Genomic DNA, 27,063 nt, shown 5'->3' on the forward strand with positions numbered 1-27,063 from the left:
TCTATTTTCATTTTTTAGTCTTTTTATAAATATTTAAATTTCCAACTTATTTCTTCTTTTACTTATTTTTATCCTTGGTCTATTTTTTTCTAAAAAGGATGAAATAGATAGATTAATTTAATTTTTAATGGTGCTAATGATATGTTTAGATGAAAAAACCATAGCTGGTAAGTTATTAGATATATATATATATATATATATATATATATATATATATATATATATATATATATATATATATATATAGGGAATAACATTTCTCCGGCCATTCCTTATAACTTTGTACTCCAAGGAGTACATAATTATAATATTAAAAAAAAAATCTCTATAGAAAACTTTTCAAAAACTTGTCGGCTGATGTAGAGAAGGAGAGAAAAAAACAACTTTAAGATTATAACTATGTACTTCCGGAGTGGCTGGAGAGAAGCTTATATCAAGTGATTGGAGAAATATTTTTCTCATATAAATATAAACGATTGAACGCAAAATCATAGGGGATTTTGAACTTTATCTTATTTTTTTTCAATAATATTACATCTACAAATACTTGCACTAAATAGGAGAAGCTATAGAGTACGAGCCTAGAAAGTCTGCCACTGCATTCCCTTCACTTCATGGTGAATATGCGACATATGGATATATCAGTCACGTTGTATCATATTACTAATGCGCTGCATCAAGTTTGCAGAAGGATGATCTTTATGACAATGATGAGTTAGTGTTGAATGTTTAAGTTCATACTAAATACATTTATTCTCTTCGCTTATCGGTTTAGAAAAAAATTCAAAATCAAATAAGGGTAATTCAATTGACGCCAAAAAACTGAGCAGATGTAAGTGAGAGCATATGTTCGATATTTCCCAATACTTTATTTGGAAGGGATTTAAAATCTTAATCTCGATATTCATCCTGAATTAGAATATTTGCGGAGCAATGAACCGATAAGAATATCTTAAAAAAAAAATTCAAACAAATCTCATTTTTTTTCTTTTGTTATTTATTTATTTATTTGTCAAAATGATAAATTAAGTGTAAGGAATGATGTATGAATTTAGATGTAGATAATAATATATTTTTTCTTTAGTGAGTGCAAAAATATGGGGTTAAAAAACCAATCTTGTTTTTTAAAGAAAAATTAATTATAAAAATACCAATACTTTCTTCAATTTTCCATTTACTAGAAGTCTAAGATAAAGTTAATTCATTGTTAAACACGTCAATAAAAATTAATTCATACGGAGCTTAATTAATAATCTCAAATTCAAGTCTAAGATATGTATTTGTGTTCAAAATTTTATGGGTAGAATTTTGCTCTTTATACGATGTTGCTGAACTTGATCTGACTAGTCGATTAATAAGAGAATTGATGGAGAAATTAAAAAAAAAATTGAAATAAAAAGGTAAAGTCGAATTCAAAATAGTCAAAAGATATAATTTTGTTCATTATTGTTTCTCAAAATAATTTAATTGGACACTCATTTTCAGTTTTTACATTAAGTCCATTGACGCATTTTCGTATGCATGCATTCAAGGCCAACACCAGAAACGGGCAATACATCAAATATAAACAACAAAATGAAGCAAATTATTTCTTCCGAGATATTTGCTTTAGCAATTATTGCAGTGGCACCAGCACCGGCACTAGCAAATATGACATTTATTTACTTTGACACTTTCTCTAGGTTCTACATGTATTTCTTCCCAGACAACTGTACAATATATACCATTTTCCCCAAAAACTAATACCGTAAAACTTGGATGCTGCCATAAGTGACCTGCAGTACTGGATTTAGAAATATTCCTCACGTGGTTCCCCACAATTGCGTCAATAAATGTGCAACTCAGCAAAACGAATGTAAAGAATAGGAGAAAGGATATATTTATAAAAAATTTATGGGTTTATTTTTTTTGCGGTTACTGCAGATAAGTTATATGCAGTAAGCTCAATACGATATTGTTTTGGGGCGAAAATTATGGTATTTTTGTAATTTTAATTTATCTCATGTTATTATAGTCTTTATAATTATAATTTTTTAATTTTTCAATCCTAAAACGATGACGTTTTAGAAGTAAATATAGATATTTTATTTACATTAACTCCAGAAATATTTTTCTGATTTTGTATTTATAAACTCTTATAAATTACTCTATGTATTATGGGTAATATATATTGTTTGAAAATATACTATTCATAGTATATAGTGTAGTTTATAAATAAAAAAATTTGTAAATATAATTTACTTCATAAAATCTATATAAGGAAATAATTATCTTATGTTGATAAATAGATCACACACACACACACTATATATATATATATATATGAGGTAGGATCCTTTGACACCGGTGTCAAATTTGAAGTTTGACACCTCATCTGGGAGCCGTTAGATCAAAAAAGATCAATGGTGTCACATGTTTATAAATCAGAGTCGTTGATCTTTTTTGATCTAACGGCTCTCAGATGAGGTGTCAAACTTCAAATTTGACACCTGTGTCAAATGATCCGGCCTCTATATATATATATATATATATATATATATATATATATATATAGGGTTCTATAAGAGTTATGTTGTAGGAAAAATGATTGTGTAATGTTATAGAGATTCGTTTTGCGTGCCATAATTTTTTTTTTCTTCAAAAAGTGTGGCCCACAAATATTGTGTGTGTAGGAAAGTTTGTTGTGTCATGTTAAATGACAAATGCAAACCCCATATATATATATAGGGTTTTACAATAGTTATATTGTAGGAAAAGTGATTGTGTAATGTTATAGAGATTCGTTTTACGTGCCATAATTTTTTTTTTTTACTTTAAAAAGTGTAAACCCACAAAATGTTAGATAAACTACACTATATATTATGAAAGCAGTGATTTTTGCGTGCCATGTATGTATATATATATATATATATATATATATATATATATATATATATATAACGACTTAATTGAGTTTATCTAAGGAATACAGTCGAAAGACGAACAAAGCATGATTCAATTGCAAGCAGTTCAATATAGAATTCAGAATTCAGATGATCAGTTGTCAACTTGTCATGACAATAAACAATTAAAAAATCTGAACAAAAGTACACAACCCCGAAGACTGTGTCACTCTGTGCATTTACTTTAAACTTGGCCTCCAAAACCAAAACCATTTGACACTTGTCCTGGGATTCTGCGCATTTGATTTGGTACACTTGCATGAGAGTTTGGGGACATCGCTGTATTACTCATATTAGTTTGTAACTGAAAATTCCTCGTGTTTCTTTGATGACAGTACACAAGTCTCATTTGAAGAATCAACAACTTGCATCTCTGAAAATCTTGAATTAAAAAACACAGTGCAAATCCGAAATTGCTAAATAAAAGTCAGTGCCTCGAGATTAGACAAACTCCAGCAGCCATATATTATAATTCCACATTTGGATCAACAAACTAATATTTTATTTTATTTTAAAAAGAAAACCTCTTTCAAATTTTCAATATTATAAAAACTAATCCGACACTGTAGGTTTGATCAGTTCACTCATAAGTCGGTCCCAACTGGTTAGATTTAGATATTGAACTGATTATGTTTTTGACCTGGTTAAAATAGGTGAACTGGTTTTGAAATGGGTTCAATCGATGTTAAACTGACATCAATTTTTTAAAAAATTCGATTTTATGAAGTTTTGGATAAAATACTTGAAAAATAACGCCAATAGAATTTTATTCTAGACTATATGGATTATAACTTACAACACTTATCACTAAATCAACTCTATTTATTAGTTACAAATCTTCTCATTTTATATTTAGTATTATATATATATATATATATATATATAGGAAAAAGTGTTTGTCATTTTAAATGACATAGCACTCTGTTCTTTTAAGAGAAAGACAGACACAGAAAAAATTTTATTTAAATTTTAAATTAAAAAAAACCACCCACTTTTTCTCTCCCATGATTTCAATTTTTTTGTGTCTTTCCCTCTCCTAAAATGACATAACTTATGTCATTTAAAATGACAAACACCAAACCCATATATATATGTATATTGAGTTTTAATTTTCTCATGCAATAAAAGAAAATTTTCTCATAATATTGACATATTTTTTGTGCGGCCCATATCTATTAAAGTAAACAAAAATATATAAAAAAATATTGTAAGAAAAATGAAATGACACTGGTAGAAAAAAATAATTTTTCTATAACATAAAAAAATATTTTTCCATATAATATTTAATTCAAGCACTTGAACCAATGATCCATTAATTGAACCGGTTACGCGTTACTCCCTAATTGATGACCGGTTTCAACAAGCATTCCGATTCAACAACTTCCAAAATGGCAAAATTAACAACATTTTACACGGAAAAAATCTCCATGTATACACCTATGAAGTACCGACACTTCAAAAACCCCGACGTATCGTGTCCCACACTTTCCGACATTCTCCGACACTCCAACACGCGTTATAGAAATTCAAAAAAAGATTCAAAGATTGCGTTGCGTTGAGTTTTTAGTTCCAACTATTAGATTCGTTGGATTACGATTACTATTTTATTGAGTTTAATATAAATATTTGAGATATCTTATGTTTCTTTGAAAAATTGATTAATATTATAAGTTTAATTTTATTTTTTTGTTAAATTATTGAATATTAAATATAATATACACTACATAAATTAAAAATATTATTTAATATCAAAACGTGTCATAACGTGTCAAAATCTAACATTTTTTAGAATTAACGTGTCGAAGTGTCGTGTCGTATCGTGTCACATGTCGCATGTTAGTATCCGCGTTACATAAATATACGCGGAGGCACTAAACTGACACATGACATAAATCAATAAAATTCTAATGAATGAATCATCTGTATTGACTATTATTACATATTTTATAAAATAATTTAAAAATATATCAGTAAATGAGTAGAAATAATATTAAAGTCATATTATCTCCTTTATTTGAAACTGGAACAAAAATATTTCTTCATTAAATAATTGTAAATGACTAAAATGTCAATAAGGTTAGTTTATTTTTACAAGAAGCTTATGACCATTTTTGTCTGAAAAAAAATGTAGAACTATTTAACCTTCCACTTGAAAAATGTGAATCACATGTGTGGTAATTAATGATCCTATTAAATATTAAATACTAATTACTACTATCAAATGTTAAAAAATAAATTAGGAAGTAAAGAAAGACATCAAACACACACACATATAATTAAATGTAAACTATCATTTTTTTATATATATATATATATATATATATATATATATATATATATATATATATATATATATATAGGGTTAGGATCATTTTACACCAGTGTAAGTTACACTCTTAATCTTATCCGTTGATCCCACTTATATCTATGGGCTCAAATTTTTTAATAACTTGAACCATTGGATACAAGTGGATCAATAGTCAAGATTGAGTGTAAGACTTCTAACTCTTACACTGGTGTAAGAATATCCTGTCCCATATATATATATATATATATATATATATATATATATATATATATATGGGGAGGGATCTTTTGACTCTAGAGTAAGACTTACAACTCTTACTCTTCATCTCAACCGTTGATTTCCGTCCATCTAACGGTTATCTATACTAATTAATTAATTATTAATTTCAAATAAATAATAACCGTTAGATGGACGAAAATCAACGGTTGAGATGAAGAGCAAGAGTTGTAAGTCTTACTCTAGAGTCAAAATATCTCTCTCCTATATACACACACATATATATATATATATATATATATAAGAAGTTATATTTACTATCTCATTTTCGTATTATCTCTTACTACCAAATTTTAACCGTTAATTTCCGCCAATCTAACGGTTATAATTTATTAAAAATTAAAAATTAATTAATAAGTATGACCCAAAAAATTACAACTGTAAGATTGACGAAAATCAACGGTTAAGATTTAGTAGTAAGAGGTAGTAAGAAAAAAAATAGTAACTATAACCTCCCACTATATATATTATGGGAAAAATAAATTTCTCCTGCAACATATCTCGTATAACTCCAAAACTATATCATTTTGAGAGTTTGGAAAATTAATGAAGGATATTTTAGAAATTTTTATTTATTTTTTTGTTATATAAATTTATCAAAACATCCTTTATTAATTCTCTCAACCCTCAAAATGATGTAATTTTGGGTTGATAGAAATAATTTTATCTCATATATATATATATATATATATATATATATATCATTAAAGTTGTAGCATAATCTAAAATGATTCATACACGACTAAATGAATTTATGTATATAAATTTAAAAATTGTAGATAAATATTATGATAAATAAATCTAACATAATCAGTTATGTAACTATCAAAGTGTAAATATGAGTTTTTTTTTTATATTTCGTGAAATTATAATTACATTTGAAATAATTATTTTACTTTTAAACTATTAAGATTTAAATTATTTAATATTCGTTCATTAAATCAAAATATTCATATCGTAATTAAAAATAAATTTTTTAATAATTTCATACGAGGGACGAATAAGTTAATTATTTGTTTTGATAAATGGAATGGTAGTTATTTTTTCCCACTTTTTATTGGGAAAAATACTTATTCTTAGCACAGGAAAGTTCAGAATAAACTTTCCTTTTCAAAGTTTTAACCCCCCAACTAATTATTTTAGGTTGTGTTCTGATTTTTTTGTTTTTGAAATTGTTTTGTAGAATAGGTATTGAAACAAGTATTTTCTTTGTTTTGAAAGTTACAAGTTAAAACACAAAACAAAAATAACTCAGATATTTCTTTAAATTTGATTCTAAAAAGAAAAAAATAGTTATAATTTTTTAAACTTTTTTTACAAAGTAGGCCTTGTCAAACAAATTTTTTTATTTTTTATTCTGAAAATCAAAAAATTGTTTTTAGAAATAGTATTCAAATAATTCCTTAGGGTGTGTTTGATTATGTTCTAGTTTTTTTTATTTTAAAAACTGTTTTGTAGAATAGTTACGAAAACATGTGTTTTCTGTGTTTTTTTTTTTTTGTTATTTAAAAACATGTGTTTAGAAAGTTAAAAGTTAAAATACAAAATAAAAATAACTAAAACATGATCTCTAATTTTTTTTTTATAAAACAGATCTTATCAAATAGAATTTTTTTTATTTTTATTTTTCTGAAAATTAAAAAATTATTTTTAAAAACAGTAGGGCCTAAGTTTCTTTCCCTTGTACCACTCCAAACAAAATGGCCCCGAAAACATTGAGTTCCTGTTGGGCTTAAATTACAAATATCCACAGTGAAGTTGGCCTAAATTGAATTGATTGTTAGCTAAGCATCTGTGGCTTAACTTGGTTTCCTTTATATAAAAATTTTGTTGCTTTTGCTTTTTCTTTTTAACTGAAACTTTCCCCCACTTGGAATAAGTGTTGTGTGATGGAGCTATACCAAAAAATTGAATTATCAAGGGGGAAATGAAACTAAAGTCTTAAAAATAGGAAAGTCACATTTTCAATAAAATATTATTGCTTTAGCAATTTGGGAAATCATATTTTTCAATTGAATTTAAAATTCAATTGATAATAAAATATATTTTTGGGGAAAATTAAGTGATAATCAACCATTTATAAGATGGAAATAGCCTATTGTTAGTGCTTAGAATTTCAGAAATTATCGTCAAGATATATGTTGGAAATCGAACATCAGAAATTTGTGTAGGGGATAAATCCTCATACCCAAAATAACCATTGCTTTCAACTTTATGAAAATGGGGGGAAAAGTGATTCTTACATTAATAATATAAGGATGGAAATGAAATCAATGAAGCTTAGATAGAGAATTCTAAGAAAAGAAAAGTAACTCCATTAAAAAGGAAAGCTTAGTGCAATTAGAAGTAATGACTAAGGTAAATTGATCAGAGTGAGAAGTGGGTAGTCACAATGTTGGCTCATGTGTCCATAGACTAAGATAAAAGCCATACTTTATAAAGAACATGATCAGAGTGGAGAGTCACAATGCAAGGTTTTGTTGTGTGTTAGGTGTGGAAATGATGCTATGCCAACATTGACCAAAACGTAGCTATGACACTCCTTAGCTAAATTTTCAATAAGCTAGGTTTGTTTTTGTCAAACTTGATTTGGGAATGGCATTACAATTTACAACTCCCAATTGCATAAACTACTTTAGTGAATCAATAAGGTACAGCCAGGGAAAAACAAAATCTTATACATATAAATGTTTCTTTACAAAATGAGGTGTGATTCATAGCAGTTTTTCTGCAGGACATGGTTCATATGGACTTTAAGACTTATCAGTATTTGCACAATAATTTCATTGGTGAATGATGACATTGTTAGCGTAATAAAACAGCATTGTTCAGGCACAAAAATATAACCTCAAGCAAGCTCAATTGTATATTTTTTTAATTAACGGTGCAATTCCTAGTGTTTAATTCAGAATTCTCTTTCTCTCTCTCTCTCATTTTTTTTTTCTGACATCAAGAACTGTCTCTTAATAAATTAAAATTTGAAATGAAAAACCCAAGATCCAATAAAAGCTGAACTAATCATTTGTTGTTTATTTCACGACATGTAGCATGTAATAACAAAGGTAATCGCCACATGTTCGATTTGTAACGCATGGGGCACATTGTGATCAATACTGCATCTGATCTTAACCTCCATTTTGTTATTATTTAAATCGTACCACTATGACATTTTTAAGAATCAAACTTCCAAACGAATCCCTTTGACTCTATAAATTAAGTTGACAGGACTGCCAAATATTTTAGATATTTTTCTTGCTTCGATCCGAAACAGACTTTATCTATTTTATTTTTTTAAAAAGAAAATTATGAGTTGATGTAAGGCTGTGGATACAAGAATTTAATACTAAAGTAGTATTAAGTTTCTTGTAGTACTTTCATTGAGACTTTATTTTTCATGAATTAAATTGTAACCGTGTTATGTCAATATACACATCACAATATAAAAAGAAAGTACAACTAGAGCATGCTATATTAAAAATTTATAATTACTAAGAATGAGTTAGCAACTATATATGAATCTAGGCAATTTGTAAAAAGTGTTATTACTAAATAAAATTTCATTTCAATCATCTTGTCTTAACATGTAGAATCCTCTAATCATGTTTACCGAAAAAAAAGAAAAAAGAATCCTCTAATCATTAATTACCAAATTATTTATTAAAAATACCATACTAAAAAACATTTATTTTTCAATTTACTATATTACACAAACGACATTTAAATAGATACAAAAGTAAAAATATAAAATAATTAAATTATATACATATATCTATAAATAAAAACCTTGATGTCATAGTGCACACACACTTAGAGATAAACATAATGATAAAAAACAGTGCACATTTTTATATTTATAAACAATTATTCATTTGAGAGAAATAGCTACCTAACTAGTAACTAAATAACCACTTTGCAACTTGTCTTTTGCAATAGTCGACAAAGCAGTAAACACAGTACTCACTCCATATGTGCCGGTGACCAAACCCTACGCCAAGTTGCAAGCAAAATGCTTTCTAAAATGTGCAAAATAGTTATGCGTGACACATTAATGCACACAGATGTATTGCTACACTTCTTTGTATTGGTAAAGCATAAATAATAATCCAAGCCAATTGGTCAATGGTCCCAATTCGTGCATCACACCCTTCCTATGGTTAAATGAAGTCCATCATAGGATCTAAGTTTCTATTTACCTTCAGAAATATATTATGCTTGAAATTCCCATTTACAATATATTGATATTCTATATAAATAAAATCTATGTCCCAAAATTGAGGTCATTCTAATAGAAAAGAAAAAGAGTGATCTTTAACCGCTGAGTTGAATTTACAGTAAGGTGCACTTTGCGTCAATTTTGTGGTGCTTGTAATATCACTGTGTTACTTAGTAGTGGTCCAGCCATCCCCCTCACTCTCTCTTCATGAATTATTATGATATTTGCTACTGAGAGAACATAGTGATTAGTGAGAAAGATTTATTAACACACCACTTTTTGTGCCAAGTAAGAGAAGGAAACAACAGATAGATGGGTGGTCAGGTTTTATGGTAGGTGACTAAACAACCACCTTGAGCTCTCACATGCCTTCTTTATGTGTATTATAAAATCTACCTTTTTATCTCTTCATGTCTAATGACTTCCGGTACCTATCCCAATTTTTCAACACCTCATTCATTTCTCTTTGATGCAAAGAAAATCAATTACCCCACAAACATGTCACTTTTGGAATTCATACAATAAGTACATCTCTAAGATGCAAGATGGGAAGTGAGTGAAAACAACAGAACTATAGAAATCTGTTAGATTTCCTGGGATTTCGAAAGAGAACTAAAATGATGAGCTTAAACTTTGCAGAAATTGAACTTATTCTATGAACATAGTAATAAACATATAGCATCCCCCCCCCCCCAAAAAAAAAAAAGAGTACTAGAAAACAAAAAGGACAGAAAGTTCATCTCATGAACCACTTGAAAAATCAAAAACAGAACAGAAATACCATGAAGAAAACATGAATCCAGTAAAGAATTAATGAAATAAATGCAGAAGTATTTCTATACAGTTTGAATCTTGACTCTGAAGTTGAACCACTGATGGAATAAACCATGAGGTTTAGCTAGACATGAGGCCTACCAGTGCCTCCTGTTTGTGATTGTGGTTGTCTTCTACTACCCACCAGGGTCTGTTAGAGTCAGCATGGCTATTGCTTTCCTCTTCTGTAGCAGCAGGAAGATTAAGATCAAGGAAGTCCCTAACTTCTGGGACAGGTTCCTGAACTACAACTGTTTGAAAGTTTCTACTCTCAGACCCACCAACCAAATGAGATCTCTTATGGCCACCCAAGGCTTGACCAGATGGAAAAACCTTAAGGCAAATTGGACACTCATGCACTTTGCTCTTCTTGAACTCTTTAACTATCTCTTCCTCATTATGAAAACTAGCAGCCAATTTATGTTCAACCATATATTCACTGTCACTGTTCTTCATGAGCTTGCTTTCAGTTGTTGTTGCTGCTGCTTCAGGAGAGAGGTCAGTTTCAATGCTGTTTTCACTGCTCTCATTTTTTGAAGCAAAACAGCCTTTGATCTTCTTGTGACTAGCTCTATGACCTCCAAGAGCTTGGTAGGAGTGGAAGACTTTGTTGCAAGTAGTACACTCGAACTTACCCCTCTTATGAGAGTTCTTGCTGAATTCACCTTCAGAAGTCTTAAGGGAATTTGACTTCAATTCGGAACCAAAAAACTTTGGCTTGATTGAATTGTACTTGTTAGTAGCGGATTTTGATGAAACTGATTCTATTCCATTAACTCTGTTCTTCCCAAGTTCACCTCCAGAATCCTTCAATGCAGATGGAGAATCAAGCTCAAGCTTAATAGCCTTTTTATTCATCTTAAATCTGTTTTCAGAAAACTCAGTAGCCAAAAGCTCTGAACCTTTCCCTTTGTAGTTGGGATTTGCAGAAACAGATTTGCCAAACTCCCACTTCTTGTTATCACTTTGTTTTGCTATCTCAGAACCATTAAGGGCAGGTGTAGTCTTCTTGTTGCTCTCAAATTTAATAACCAGATTAGTTCGAACTGAAGATGGAGCTTCGAAGTAAGCAGAGTAATTGTCAGAGGATTCAGCAACAGAATGAAGACCAATCCAAGGACTAACATCCCTACTAAGCATCATCAAGCTCATAGCAACCTCTTCTTGCTCTTGTTCAACCTCAGAAAGAGAAGATGAAGAAGGATAAGCAAAAGACACAGAAGAAGTTGCAGCAGTACTAACCATGCACCTTGTTTTTCTCTTTGATCTTGTTCTTCGATTTGGAGCAGTGGCTTCATTATCAGATTGGCTATCCATGACCAGCTTCTGTGTAGTAGCACTAGCATTATTGTTATTAGTATTATTATTATTAGTCCATGAATCTTGATCCTCAAAGCTATTGGAAACTCTTTCTTTGTCAGAGTGGCATTTCATGTGACCAAACAAAGCTTTCCAAGAGTGAAACCCTTTGCCACACTCTTTGCAGAATTTGTCAGAGACCAGAGTGTCTTCACTTGAATCTGCAACTCTCCATGTCTTCTTTGGGTTTTCTCTGAGACCATAGCCAGCGTTAGTTGCAGCTTCAGAACCCGTGTCTCCTCCTCCTCCACCATTGTTGAGAGATGGAAGAAGCTTCCTCGTTGTTGCAAGCTTTTCCTTTTCCTCTGTCTGATCAGTTGACAAGTTTGTGATATGAGACCTCATGTGACCTCCCAAGGATCTACCACAAGGGAAGCTCTTGCTGCAGAACTTGCACGCGTGTTTGAATTCTTGATCTTCTTCCATTGAATTCAAGAAACCAAAGAGAACGCGGATCAGAGAAGAAGAAGAAGAAGAAGAAGAAGAAGCAAAAAGGGTTAGTTTTATTTTCGATGGTGAATCAGTAGAGAATATCAAAATCCAAGAATGCTGAATTGTTCGATCTCATAAACACAAAATAGCAAGACCCCAGATCAGATTATTGAGGTGAAACCCCGAATACCGCGAGAAAGCTGCATCACATCAATGGTTTTCAGTAAAATTCCAAGCAAGTGCAAGATCTAAGGCACAAAAAGAGGAAAAGAAGAGAACGAGTAGTAAAGCAAAGCTTCTTCCTTTGGTTACTAGTATAGCTTGTTTGGTAGTTGAGTTTATAACAAAAAGAAAATAAAAAGAAAATAAAAACTTGAAGAGGTGTTAAGAGAGAGTTGTATTGTGTTGTTAGTTACCTTTGTTGCTAATGATGGCTATGAACAAGCCAAGCCAAGAAAGAAAAAAAAAATTATAAAGAGAGTAAGTGAGCGTTGATTTCTCTCTCTATCTCTCTCTCTCTCTCTCTCTCTCAACTTGACTATATTTGGAGGAGAAATCCATGCATGGAAGCAAAGATAAAAAAAGAGGGTGAGTGGTAAAGAGGAGGGAGGATAGCAGCACGTGTACTCAACTGAGGATACTACGCCACTCTTAATCCAACGCTTGAGATTGTTCCAAGTCAGCATCCCTATACCTCAGGAAACCTACTTAAACTAACTCCATTTCCAACTATTCCTTTCTTTGTCTTGCTATTAAGGAAATGCCCTCTCTCTCTCACTTCAAGTGAAAGGTTCCACTCTCTGGCCGTTATTCTTTGGACTTTCTATTACTGAATGGCTTTTTATTTGTGGGATTATAAAATGTTTTCAAGTGGGTCCCTCTTCCCCCTGTATCCACTTGTTCTTCATATCCCAATCAAACCCTCCTGCCATCCCACCGTTTCTCTGCTTCTCCCCCAGTGATTAAGGAGCTACGTCTCAAGGGCAATTTGGTCAACTAAAACTCCTCAAACATTTTGTGGGTCACTCTCAACTCTCAAGTGGGGTTTGCTTCTACTATCTTATTTTCAAGTTTTTATTCTTACGAGGTCGGTTATGTTGCTCTTAGTCTATATATATTCGAAAAATGTTTTGTATTTTAAAGAACACAAGTTTGTCCTTTTAAGTACTTATAATCTTGATCCCAGATGAATTTAAGGGAGTGAATTGAATTTTATAAAAATAATTTGCTAATTAAAAATTAATTCAAAGCAATAAATTAAGTTAAAGATAGAGAATTATTGTCACAGTAATATTTACATGGAAAATTCAAAAGGGAGAAAAATCACGGGCCATAATATCGAGTATTGAAATTTAATGGGCAACTCTACTATGAAACTTGTGTACAAGAAGTTCTCTAGTTTCTTAGTCTACCCCTTATACAAATTCACACTTGGTATCCTAGTTTCCCAGTATGAAATTCTAACCCTTAAGGACTTCGAAACCCTATCACACAAGTGTTCTCAAGTCAAATTAAAATGATTTACCTCAGTACTTCTTCTCTTCAAGCAGATAGGTAATCTGAATTTCTATGGAGAAATATTCATTTTGCCAAAAGATGAATGTATGAATGATTATTCTTCATAAAACTCTTCAATTGATGCACAAAAAGAACCCTAATCTTGAAAAATCTAATTCTCTCTCTTCTCTCTTGTATTTTCTTCCTCCTTTATAATATGCAATGAGCCATATTTATATTAATAACAATTTATCTCTCCTAAAATCCCAAAAGATATAATTTTAAAATTCAAAATCTTTTCCAAAAACTAACCATAAATCTTTAATCAAAAACTAACCAGAAATCTTAAATGTAATTTTCAAAAATAATATTTTTGATTTTTTCCAAATAAAAAATATGTAAAACTTAAATATCTTATTCTATTATGCAATACAATTCTAATCTAAATCTTTGGTAAAAATATTTTTTTCTCTTACAAAAAATCTAAAAAAGATAAAATATATCATAAACTTTATTTGATTGCATGTTTCTCTCTTCATGATAACTTTCATATCTTCTCTAATCTTCATGTAATCTTCAATTATCTTGAATACTATTACATATTAGAATAAATATTATTTTGAAATCTCAAACAATTGGGGTATAATAAATAATAAATATCAAACATATAACTATATACTCTAGGGAGTATAGAGTTATAATATTAAAGTTGTACTTTTTGTCATTTTTTCACGTCAACTGACAGGTTCTGAAAAGAGAAAAAAAATACATTTTTAATATTATAACTGTGTACTCCTTGAAGGGCAAAAAAAATTATTTAATGTTTTTTAATAAATTAATTACGTATTTATTACAGTTTTGAAAATAATTACACATTTATTGCACAATAAGACGCCCATTTTAGGCGTCACCAATGATGCCTAAATTGGGCATCACTCAAGAGGCAATCACGCCTAAATTTGGGCGTCACTTATCAGGTGTTGACACGTGTCATATTTTTTTTCAAAAAAATAATAATTTAATCATAAAACTTTTGAAGGCCACAACTTTTGACTCGGGTATCCAAATCAGATAATTCTTTTTTGATTCCACATAACTTTTTGAGATCTACGCAATGACATCTCATTTGACATATTTTATTTCTCACAAACACAATTTATATTTGCAAGAATGATATTATAAGAGCGGTTAAACCCAGAAGCCTCTGAGTTCTGAGTTTGTGATTTAATATAAAAAAATAAATAAAATTTTGATTTATGATTTAAATTTTTTTATAATAATTTTTTTTTATTATAACAAAAATTTAGTTTGTGATTTAAATTAAAAATAAAAATAATTATTAATAATAAAAACAAAATAAAGATTTGATTTTTGATTTAAACTAAAAAATCAATTTGAAAAATCTGTAGAAATAAAGGAAATAATTAAATAACTATTCTAAATCTCTAAGGAAGAAGGATATTATTTTTGAAATTAACAATTAATGCTATAAGCTTCTGAGTTATTATTCGTGGTCTGAAATTAATGATGGCTCATGAATATTTTTCAAAAATAAAATTACCTAAATTAGGCGTGATTGCCTCTTGATTGAAACCCAATTTAGACGTGATTGGTGACGTGTCAAGTGTTGACACGTGTTGACATGTGTCGCATTTTTAAACTCAGAAGCCTCTGAGTTCTGAGTTTGTGATTTAATATCAAAAATAAATCAAGATTTGATGTGTGATTTAAATTAAAAAAATAAAAATTTTATTTTTATTAAAAAAAAAATTGGGTTGTGATTTAAATTAAAAATAACAATTTTTATTAATAAGGAAAACAAAATAAAGATTTGATTTGTGATTTAAACTCAAAAATCAATTTGAAAAATCGGTATTAATAAAGAAAATAATTAAATAAATATTCTAAATCTCTAAGGAAAAAGGATTTTATTTTTGAAAAACATTCATAAGCCATCATTAATTTCAGACTACGAATCAATTCACAAATCAAATCTTTATTTATTAATTTTAATTTAAATCACAAATCAAATCTTTATTTATTTTTTTATATTAAATCACAAACCCAGAACTCAGAGGCTTCTGGATTTAACCGCTCTTATAATACCATTCTTGCAAATATAAATTGTGTTTGATGAGAAATAAAATATATTAAATGAGATGTCATTGCGTAGATCTCGAAAAGTTATGTGAAATCAAAAAAAGAATTACCTGATTTAGATACCCGAATCAAAAGTTATGGCCTTCAGAAGTTTTATGATTAAATTATTATTTTTTTAGAAAATAATATGACACGTGTCAACAGCTGATGAGGTGACGCCCAAATTTAAGCGTGATTGCCTCTTGAGTGACGCCCTTGTACAATAAATATGTAATTATTTTCAAAATTATAATAAATGCATAATTAATTTATTAAAAAACATTAAATAAATTTTTTTGCCCTCCTTAAAGCACATAATTATAAAAAGCTAAAATAACACGACTTGTATCTTGTAAAAGGACAAACTCTTTTCTGATATACATTTGTTGCAACCACAGTTGAACTATGTGTGATAACACTAAACCTTGTAATCCTGGGAGTAGTAATGCAACTAAAAATTGGCAGATTTATGTGTGTCCGAGAGTGTATCACTATGATCTGCCTCTTTATATCTTATTTTTGTTTTAATAACTTTTGGAATCGTCGATATAAAGTATTTTAAATGCCATCTTTGCTCCAAGGGCCAGAATGATACAGCTAACTTCTCTTGGCATGATAGGAATTGTTTAAATTGGTTAGGTAGCCAATGAAAATGCATATTGGATGCAGATTAAGAACTTGGAGTTGGATGCTACCCATTATATGAGGAGTGTTGGCTATCCACAATGCCCACTCGATATGCCAGTTAGGCACTTGATCCTTTTTTTGGTTACCCTTATCTGGGAAAAGAAAAAAGGATCAAGAGAAGTAATCTAAGGCAACTCTAAAGTTTTAACTTCTTGGAAAAAAATGTTATTGTTATCAATGTTGTTAAAATCGAGATCTTAAGTAAAATTGAAAGGAGATTAAAAAATTGTAAAACGTAAAATCGTAATGTAAAAAAATCGTAAAAAATCATAAAAACGTAAAAGTGTTTGAAATATTAGTAAAATCGTTTTGATGGAAAAAAAATCATAAAAATGTAAAATAGTAGTGATAAATCAAAATTTTAACAACAATGACTGTTATACACTTGTCTTTCTATAACTTGTAAAGGGTATTTAGTCCACAATGATAAAAGTTGCAAATCAATTATTTCTTTGGAGTTTAAATTAGTGAATAAGCAATTCAAATTTGGATCCAGTAAGTTTGAATGCAAAGATGTTGAGTCTGGCTCTTCCCCTGTTTTGAATTTTTTGTTTTGTTTTTAATTATATTACAGCAGCACTTAAATAAAGTATGAGAAAAAATAATTTGGTAGAGGATCAATCTCCAATATTGACAATATGCATAAAATCTTAAAAATTTGAGTCGTTGTCACTTGAAATATTTTCAATAGAAGAAATTTGTGATATCATCCAAATAATGAAATTTGTGATGCGTGGATTTGTATTATGTGCCATGTAAAAGCCATTCCTACTGTAATAAATTGCAGGACGAAATTTATCAATTAAATGATACATTGAGATTTTCCCTTCCCTTAATTGAGAAGTCTATTTAAATACACGTCACAGTAGGACAGAGCGAATATATAATATTATATATGCTGGTGAAACAATAAGAGCTAGGTCAAATATATTGTTGACAACTGACAAGAAAACATTACATAAATGAAAATTTTATGGTGAGACTTTTAAAATTTAGAAATTGAAGTTCTCATTACGAACGAAGACTAAACTTTTTCAAATAAGTTCTACCGGTTATGCACGGACATAGATTAAAATACATAATTGGTTCAATTGAAATGTCAAAAATTATTACTATTGTCAATGAGCTTAAAACTCAATCATACTATTATAATTAGCACCTTCTTTATTTCATCAATTAGTAAAAAAAAATCCTTTATTTCATCAACTATGGTAATTAATTATTGAGTTCATTTTTGTTATGCAATTAACCGTTTTTGTCTGTTATATTTTTAACGTAATCTGCAATAAGACTCAAATATATTCTCAACTTTTATTAGGAAATTAAATCGCTTGTAGAATATACAATTTTACCAATATGATATTCATACACCACTTTTCTTATATCAGTTTTACATTGGTGAATGATGTATAAATTATTGATAAACAATACATATCATTTATTTAACTAATTAATAATTGATCACCATATATGGTAATTAATTGTTAATCAGTTATTCACAAAAAAAAAACTGTTAATCAGTTAACTAAATAAAGGAAGTTGTTAACTAAAATTTTATACAATTAATATATAGTGTAAAAACAATATAATAAAATATATAATTGATAAGTAAGAAATAATTTTAAGTGCTTATTTTAAATGAATTTGCCTCTAACAAGTTTCAAACATTCATATCTTCACACTCTTTATACGTTAAAATTGATTTTAAAAATGTAAAATGACAAATTACTAATGAATTCATGCAAGCCTCACAATCTAATTGGGTTAAGCTTTGACAAATCAAGTCACAAAATGAGCTAATTTTTGTTCTTAATTATATGTAGGATTATCCACATAATGAATAAAATTGAACGTATTTCTATACACTTTTTCCTAATAATTCATCACCGTTTTAAATAAGGAGTAAATTGTTAGAAATTTTTGTTTATGTGGTCAATATTAATTAATTATTTTTATTTTTTATAAGTTAATCGGGTTAATGAATATTCCAATTGTATTATTTTGATAAGTCCGTTGTGATCATGTTGAGTTCGACTTTTGGCATCTATTGGTATGGGGCCTAGTTGGGAAGCAGAATAGGCTTTAGTGTGACCTTGGTTTTTCTTGATGGGTGGACCCAGTGGACACAAACTCTTTTTAGGCTCTCTAGCCTATTTATATTGGGATTAAGTCCCATGAGCCGTCATGCTCCCATCGCAGAAGGCTGTCATTTTGGAATAGGTCATAGAGAGGAAGATTCTAGTCGTGAGATCAAGGTTTTTCGCTCAGTAGATAAGATGACTCAATCAAGTACACAAATTCCTCTCAGAATGTAATTGATATGTGGTGTTTTATCTATCATACATGTATCGATCTTTGTGTTGAATTATTATATAAAAATTTATTACATAAATATGAAATATTCTATAGAGAAAAAGGGATAATACATTCTTATTACTTGTTAACAACTTCGCATGAAAAAAAATAAAAAAAACTTCGCATTTGATCACTAGCTTCTACTTAAATGTGTGTATAAGTGTGTCAATTGTCTATATTATGCATGTTTCTATGTATAATACACGCACACCATATCTGAGCTAATAATTCCAATATAGAGAAGGTTAATAAATTATTAAATTAATGCTAATCATATTGTTAGAAATAATTTTATCTCCTACACACATAAAAGTATATGAGACTCATGTGGGACTATATGAATAGAAGAGATGGAGCCCACATATTTTTTTTTATGAGTAAAAGATAAAATTTATCTCCTACAACATGAGAAATATTAATCTCATAAATTATATATAAAAGTAGGTGCAGTTATATATGATTAACAGCTTAATTACTTTAAGATATCATCTTAGATTAGGCATCAATAATAATTCCTTGATATACCCCGAATAAACAATTAGTACAAGCTGTCTAGCGTTGTGAATTGGGACTGCTTTGTTATTTTAAGACAAGGGTACATTGGATCTTAGTTCGTGCTCATTGTTGAATTGCTGATTATAATATCCTTATAGATTGGCCAGCATAATAGCAAAACTTATAAGGGGGTCAAGACTCAACAAGTGCCGGTAATTTTTTTTCATTGATCAAGCCGGCCACGTTCATTGCAGTAACCGTAACATGAATGTCTTATTAGTAGCTATGGGTTATGACTCGAACAACTTCACTCTAATTACTTCACTCAATTTGTACCCTTTTTGCCGGCAACTTAGTACAGTGGTGAGCTGTATTTGTCAATACTTATCACCCTTTTTTTTTTCTCTCTCCGTTTTGTTGTTATAATGGATGATTCTCTAAAGAGAAGTTTCATATGCAAAGGGATAGAGTTGCTAAATATTAGAATATGAGACTTTCAAATAATAAAAATAAAATATGATTAACTTTTTTATCATATGTATTAATTTTATACTTAAGGAACACGTGCATGCGCATAATGTATGCTGTTTGCCTAGCAGCTATTACACCTTCACTGGATGTGCACTTCATATTTTTTATCCTATATATGATACGTTACACTTTTTTAATTTTTTTTTGTTAAGAATATGTACTGGCTTCAATTATGTCTTGGATAGCTGGATTGGAGAAGAAATAAGCACATTTTGAAGTTGTTTGAGAAACTACTGAGTAGGTTAGTGAGAAAATTGAGTAATTTGATGAAAGCCATAAATTCTTCAAACTTGCATATCCCCATTGTTAAAATATAAAATAAAATTAGAACACTACGAAAAAATTACATCATGAAGGTAATCTACATGGAAACTTAAATTTACATAGAGCATAAGTCACTTAAAGTAAAGCTGTATTGAGATGCAATTTCAAGCATCCAAATCTATGGCAGAACTCACACAGCATTAAAGCGTTTAGTATCTGTCAGTCTCTCTGTGGTGCCCCCAAATGCTTCACTTGAAAGGGAAGATTGTTGGGTTTCCAAATATACAACTAGAAAAAAGATTTGACACACTCAATAGTCACTATTTGTGTTCCACTCTATAGACTCTTTGTGTATTTAGTGTAAGATGCCTCCCTTAAGGTTTATGCTAGCTATCCGTGATCAAGTCCTATAAATGTTGTCGGTGGCAGATGGGGTTTACATATGCTTTAGAGTTTAGGCAGAGCTTAGATTTGCTTTGTTTTTCCACTAGGTTTAGCTTTTATTTTTATCATAGATCTTGATTAATTTCTGTAAATAATCTTAATTTCTAGCTACCCTAAGGTTGCTCTTGATGAAGTTTTATAATGTACAGTAGAATAATTCAAATGATTCTCAATAGCCTAAATACATAAGTAAATTCAATGCATATAACTTTCTGTCAAGAACTTGATTTTGAACCTTTCTTTACCTATAATTTTTTCCATTATTAACATTCACTTGGGGTTTTAACCTGGTTTTTTAAGATACCCTCTTCATGTAATTATTAGAAAGGGAAAAAAAATAGACAAAGGTTGGTTGAAGATGTAATAGATATCTTAGCCACTTTGCTGAGGTTTCAATTTTTCATTAGTCAGTTTAATTAGAAGTGGCTGAAATATCAGTGATTGAAGTTCTAAAATGCTAAGAAAGTAGAGCTTTCTTTTTCTTTGGTGGGTGATTAGATAGTAGTAGACACTAATTTGGTATAAGCATGATAAACTCTAATCAAATCACAAGATAGTATTTTCTCTGGCAGTTGGAACCTTATAGCTCAATTTCCTTTTCAGAAAAGTTCAGTTAAAAAATGAGTTAATGTCCTCACTAAGACAAATTAAAAATAGATGACGGTGGATGATGAGAGAGGTATTGAAAAATGAGACCATAGACTTGTAAAACAGCAGCCTTCATTTCTTTTTCTTTTTTATTTTCCTTCACCATTATAGAATGTGTAGCTAAAAGGTGCATGTGTTGCTTCACACAAGTAATAATGGTGCATGTGTTAGGGAGGAAGTTCTCACCAGAAATGCTTTGGGGATACTCAAAGAATTATTAAATTTTCATGTAAGAAAAGTGAATTTTGTTTGAGAAATAAAATAAGTTTTGTGATAAATGTGGGACCAGTCATTTACCCGTCTTTCCTATGAAAAGTATGGTTTGGTATAGAAAACCACTTCTCCCTTTGTATTTTGGTGCAATTGGTTTAACTAAAAAGTACTAACTGCTAATAAAGCTAGATGTCCCCTGCCAAGATATTTGGGCCTAATCAAAGTCACGTACACATAGGAACCAAAGGTGAAGAAGGCACATAAATTGGGCAAATTCGAGAATTTGACACATTTTATTTGTAGTGTTAACGTGTGCTAGAAGTAATAATCATATTAATTGTACGCATTGGACAAGTCTAATGTAAATGTGTTAAGCATTAAATCAGGACAAATGTTTTTTAGTCAATATTTTTGGTTAGTGGGATATAACTCATATTAAGTCACGACAAGGATATACATATTTATCGAACATTTACAAATGAATCATTGACTGAAAAACACGTTACATAACATACATTCTTGTTCTCCAGAAAAGTGGTTACCGAGTTACTTTGTTTCAAACATGCATTCCATAACCTCTCATTATTGCCAGTTAGGAGAGTATGAGAAGGAGCTAAAGTTTGGTATCCAGCAGCAGCATCGTATTAATCTTAATCTTCTGATTATCCGAGCGTTCTAATTAAAAAAAATCTATTAAGGTAAAGAAAAAAGAAAGGGTTTAATGTTTCTATTTTGAAGTAGAATTTTTTTTTCTGATACACTCACATAAAAGTGAGTAAGTTCCACTATTTTTTTTTTCTCTTCTCTTTATAACGAGATTTACTTACTTTTATGTGAGTATGACAGAAAAAAGATTTCTTCATTCCCAAATGAAAAAAAGAAAAGAAAAAAAGAAAATAATTTGTCTTGTGCCGAACAAAAAAGAGGACAAGAAAATAGAAATACTCCATGGCCTTGTTTCTTTTGACGCCTCTGATAGCTGTAAAATTTTGTTTCACAAATTAAGCAAAACAAGGAACTCACTCTGAAACCTAAGAAAAAGAAGAGAAACAAGGAGAAAAAGTTAACAAGTCCCAATCAGTGTCTTTAAAACCATTCATAAAGAGAGGGAAAGAAAGAGGTCTAGTGGCAAGCCATTGTATTTGAAAAGTTAATTTAAGCTAAGTAGTTGCTTCCATTGTATATAAGATTTGTTTGATTATAGGCCGGATATTAGAGAGGCTCTCCATATAAATACTGAAATTAGAAAAGAAGAACTGGTAGCTTAAATTCCTCCCAAAATGAATGAAAGGAAATATTGGAGTAAATTTTTTTATTATTTAACAAATGCAAAATTATATCATGAAATCCAAATCGGATATTCTTACATCCAAGATGGAAGCTTGAAAGGACCTGGAAACTAGGGTAAAATTAAAGAATATAAATTTTACAGTTCTAAAAGGACTTGGAACATGGAAGCTTGAAAGGCAACCAAATCACCTTCCAAAAAACTATTTTACAATGAAGGCTCCTTTTTCAGTATTATGACAAAATACAAAATAAAAGTCGAACATTAGTTACGTTTAACAAAGAGTGCTAGCAGAGATTCATCATACATCAGCCTTGGGTGAAGATCTTTCCCCAAATCGCCATAATTGCAAAATCCAACTAGCAAAATACTAGCACAGCGTCTTCTCATTTATTTGCCTTCTTCAACCTCCCAAAACCTCTTCAATCGCTATAACTGTTGCATTCACCATTATAATTACCATGCCAATGATCACCATTCTCAGTCTTCATCTGGCTCTCCCGTGAGGCAACTCCTGCATCACATGATGTGTATGAATCATCCTGAACTTCTTCATCAAACCTTTCTCGCCAAACAGTTTGATGATCCTGGGGTTGGATAAGAGAAGGAAAACCAATGAATTGAGGCATCTCTGAAGGATCATATTTTGAATCATCATCAATGTTCCTCTCGGTAAAATCTGCAGTTTCATTAACAGCACATGTTTCATCTGAGCCATACTCATCATTATCTTGCATATCATTTTCATGACAATTAGCAAGACAAGCATCATCTTGATATACAGGAGATTCAGTAACATAATCTTCATCTTCCTCTCGAGCTGTAATTCCATTGCCATCACCATCTTGCCATTCATCATCATCAGTGTCAATGAACAATAGATCGTTTCTGTTCTGCTCGGCTCGCCTTCCAAGCATGAACACGTTAAAGTAGTAACTAACTATCTCCTTTTTGGTTTTCAAAGGAAAAGCAATGGAAAGATAGTTCCAGAATGTCTTGCCAAGGGTTGCTGGATTATTGAAGACAACCTCACGAAATAGTTGTTCTTCCTCTGCACTCCATTTGTCTGCCACTTGTTCTCCCATGTCAGAGAGCCCCAACTCCTCAAATTTGTCATGCCCAATGGTTTTCATAAGTTCTTCTCTTGCTTCCACTATATGTTGTCTGACACATCTCACGGATCCCCTGTCTTCACAGCTACAATCAGTTCTTCCCTTTCCAACTTCTTCATTATCATAGGTAGATGATTCCATCTGAGGCATAGGGATTATACAGGTTCCTATCAGTCTTTCTTCATTTTCATCTCCAACGGCATCAGATGCATTTGGTCTACTAGTGGCACCGGAATCCCACACTGGAACATCGGCTTGATGATTGGGTCCAACAGATACAAGTTTGTGAGGAGGGTGCTCAAAGAGTATGGAATAGATGTCCTCATAGCGAACTAATGTCCTCGTTGGACACTCTGGACTGAAATACTCAGGCACAAAAGGGGGATGTACAGATGGTTCTGATTGGACATTTTCACTAGTGCCACTGGTGGCTAAAGAAGAAACAGAAATGCCTCCAGGAAAACTTGTTTCAAATTCCACAGCTCCTCTGGGAAGTTCATCTGTTCAACAAAAATATCATCAGCTACCTTCACTACTACCTTGTCTGCATTCCCCCTCTACAAATTAGGAAGTAGAGTGGGTCAAAATGCATTTTTGAAATGAAAAACATCATAAAAGAAGCAAAATATCATATACTTCAATTTAACCATCTCCTAATAGGTAGAATCTGATGTCGGAAGAAAGTACCACTCAAATGCCTCTTCATATTATCAGACATTTTCATGTTCAAGCAATAATGGATGAATAGGTCCAAAACTTAACAGAGAAATATTAATAAAAATAAAAATATACAAGTACAAGTTAACAATCTAAGCCCAACACAGAATATAAAGTAACCACGACAAAATAAAACGGATAAAAATAGGACATCTTCAACTAGTCCAAAGCACCATCTTTTGGTCACAGTTGGTTGACTACTAAAACAGAGTTGAATCACAGGCATTGCCTCCAAAGTTTAATCCATCAATAACTTTGGAAGCATATTCTTTGATTTTCAAATTGCACAGTTGATTCTTAACTTTTTTTCTTATGTTGGGCCTCAAATTCCCACCTGATGTTTTAGGAATATGGCAAGCATCCTCAGGAAAAACAGATTTTTCAAATGAAACAAGCTGATTACTAGGTCCCACTTTTTTTGGGCGTTTGAAGGACACCTCAAGTATTTCCTCAGCATAAAAAGGACGCTTCTGCACCATGATTACCTGCAGGAAAGAATAAGCTTGCCTCACACTTCAAGCATAAAAGTAAATATTTAGTATTAATGCATCAAAACAACCATTAAGATGGTTAAGAGCAATTAAGAAGCAAAATATTAGGCAGGAGGGATAGGGCATGTTACAACATTTGTCTACAAAATACTTACAATAAAAGAAAAACACAAAAAGGATAGCTATAGATGCACGCTCTCATATATCTTACATAAAGCTCAATCCCTCAAATAATCTGAAATAATTCTAAGCTACTTCAGAGTAATACTCTCAACAGTTGAGATTCAATCTAAAATTTATTAAATAATATTTTAAATTTAATCTATAGGCATATATGGTTATGCTGTCTACGTGCTATGTTTTGGAAGTGTAGTAGTATATAAGAATATCTCATCCTTGCAGGCTCAGCACATGAGCCAACAAAAAAGCTTGTCAAAGTCAGAATGTGCTGTGTGTGAAAGCATGAGTATGTGCATCTATCACTATCCAAGAAAAATCTCATGGATCAATTTTATTTGTTAAATTGTATTAAAAACTCATTCATGAATTTTTTTACTGCAATTTCTACACCATTCCAAACTGATCCTAAGGAGGTAGGATTTAATTAAACAATCAAATCAGAACCCGAAACATTTATACAACGAACAAAGATCAAAACAACTTGAGTTCTTTAGTGTTCCAATCATTACTATACAATAACTCTGAATCTCAGATTTTAGTATTGATAATATATCTTGAAACGGTGATTGGGCCGGGCCCAATCACCGTTTTGATAGTCTACTCAGCAATTATTATATGTAAGGACAATTTGGTAAATAAACAATAGTTGACAAATGCAGGGTGCTGAAAGTGAAAATAGAAGACCAAGTGCCAAAAAATTCAATAAATTGCCAAAAAAAAAATAATGAAAAAATTGATTAATCTATTTAACTAGTCCCTGTCAAATTATATTACAAATTTCTGAATCGCATAATAAAAGCTCGAATTGGAAGTAAGTAATGAAGCCTAATTAGTAATTATTCGATTCAATTGAAATTTCCCCAAAAACAAGAAAACCCCCAATTTCAGCAATCCCTAACCGAGAACGAAAAACAATCACGTCTGATTGAAATCCCGAAAACACAAAACAGTTCAAAACAATAACCCAGAACCCAAATCAAGAAAAAAAAGCATACGCTTTTCTCAGATCCGATGAGGAGAAGACAGATAAAGAATATTTTGAACCCTAACCCTAGAAACGAATAACAAGCACCGAAATGACCAAAGTTAGGATCAATCGATACAGAAAATCGAGAACTGACCGAATCTTGTATAATTGCAGAGTTGGCAGCAAAACTGGAGACAGAATCGGGGAAGAAAAAAAAAACTAAGATCGAAAAAGTGCAAACCTAGGGTTACCTCTTTTTTTTCCTTTTTTTTTTTTGGGCGAGTGGTTGGTCCGAGAAAGGAATAAACTAAACAAACGACACGTGTCTTTTGTTAATTACGAGAAATGGCCCTGGCTCTGTTTCTGTCTTGACAGAGGCTAATGTTCGAAAGCGCTATATATATTGGACAGTGGGAACGGGTTCGCGGTGGCGGCAGACTCTGGATCATGTCTAGCGCAAGGACAATCTGACACGTGGCGCTAGATAAGAGGAAGTTGTGTTTATCTTTTCATTTTTGTGGGTCAATGTGATTATTCTATTTCAGTTTTTTTTTTTATTCATTTATTTATGTGAATTAAAAATCATATGTTCCACTTCTAGCTCTAATCGATTACAAGTTTACTTCTAAAATTTTCTTAATTCCACAAAAAATCACCTAAGTTTTTTATATGTGTTTTTTTAGCATTAGTTG

The 27,063-nt window shown here is 30.6% G+C and overlaps 2 protein-coding genes across 2 annotated transcripts; both read right to left on the reverse strand.

The window, feature by feature from the left end:
- Nucleotides 1-10,633: 10,633 nt before the first annotated feature.
- Nucleotides 10,634-12,319, reverse strand: LOC133292264 (uncharacterized). Its single transcript, XM_061490659.1, has one exon. It carries the CDS (start codon nt 12,254-12,256, stop codon nt 10,634-10,636), a length of 1,623 nt encoding a protein of 540 aa, XP_061346643.1. The 5' UTR covers nt 12,257-12,319.
- Nucleotides 12,320-22,921: 10,602 nt separating this feature from the next.
- LOC133292239 (uncharacterized) lies at nt 22,922-26,729 on the reverse strand. Its single transcript, XM_061490630.1, has 3 exons — nt 26,526-26,729; nt 25,068-25,218; nt 22,922-24,516 (listed from the first exon to the last, which is right to left on the reverse strand). The coding sequence occupies exons 2-3, from the start codon at nt 25,210-25,212 to the stop codon at nt 23,327-23,329; spliced, it is 1,335 nt and encodes a 444-aa protein (XP_061346614.1). The 5' UTR covers nt 25,213-25,218; nt 26,526-26,729; the 3' UTR covers nt 22,922-23,326.
- Between the last annotated feature and the right edge of the window lie 334 nt (nt 26,730-27,063).

This window comes from Gastrolobium bilobum, unplaced genomic scaffold (genome assembly GCF_033153095.1).
Source record: "Gastrolobium bilobum isolate Gb01-03AN ecotype WA unplaced genomic scaffold, APGP_CSIRO_Gbil_v1 utg2182, whole genome shotgun sequence".
Lineage (NCBI taxonomy): Eukaryota > Viridiplantae > Streptophyta > Magnoliopsida > Fabales > Fabaceae > Gastrolobium > Gastrolobium bilobum.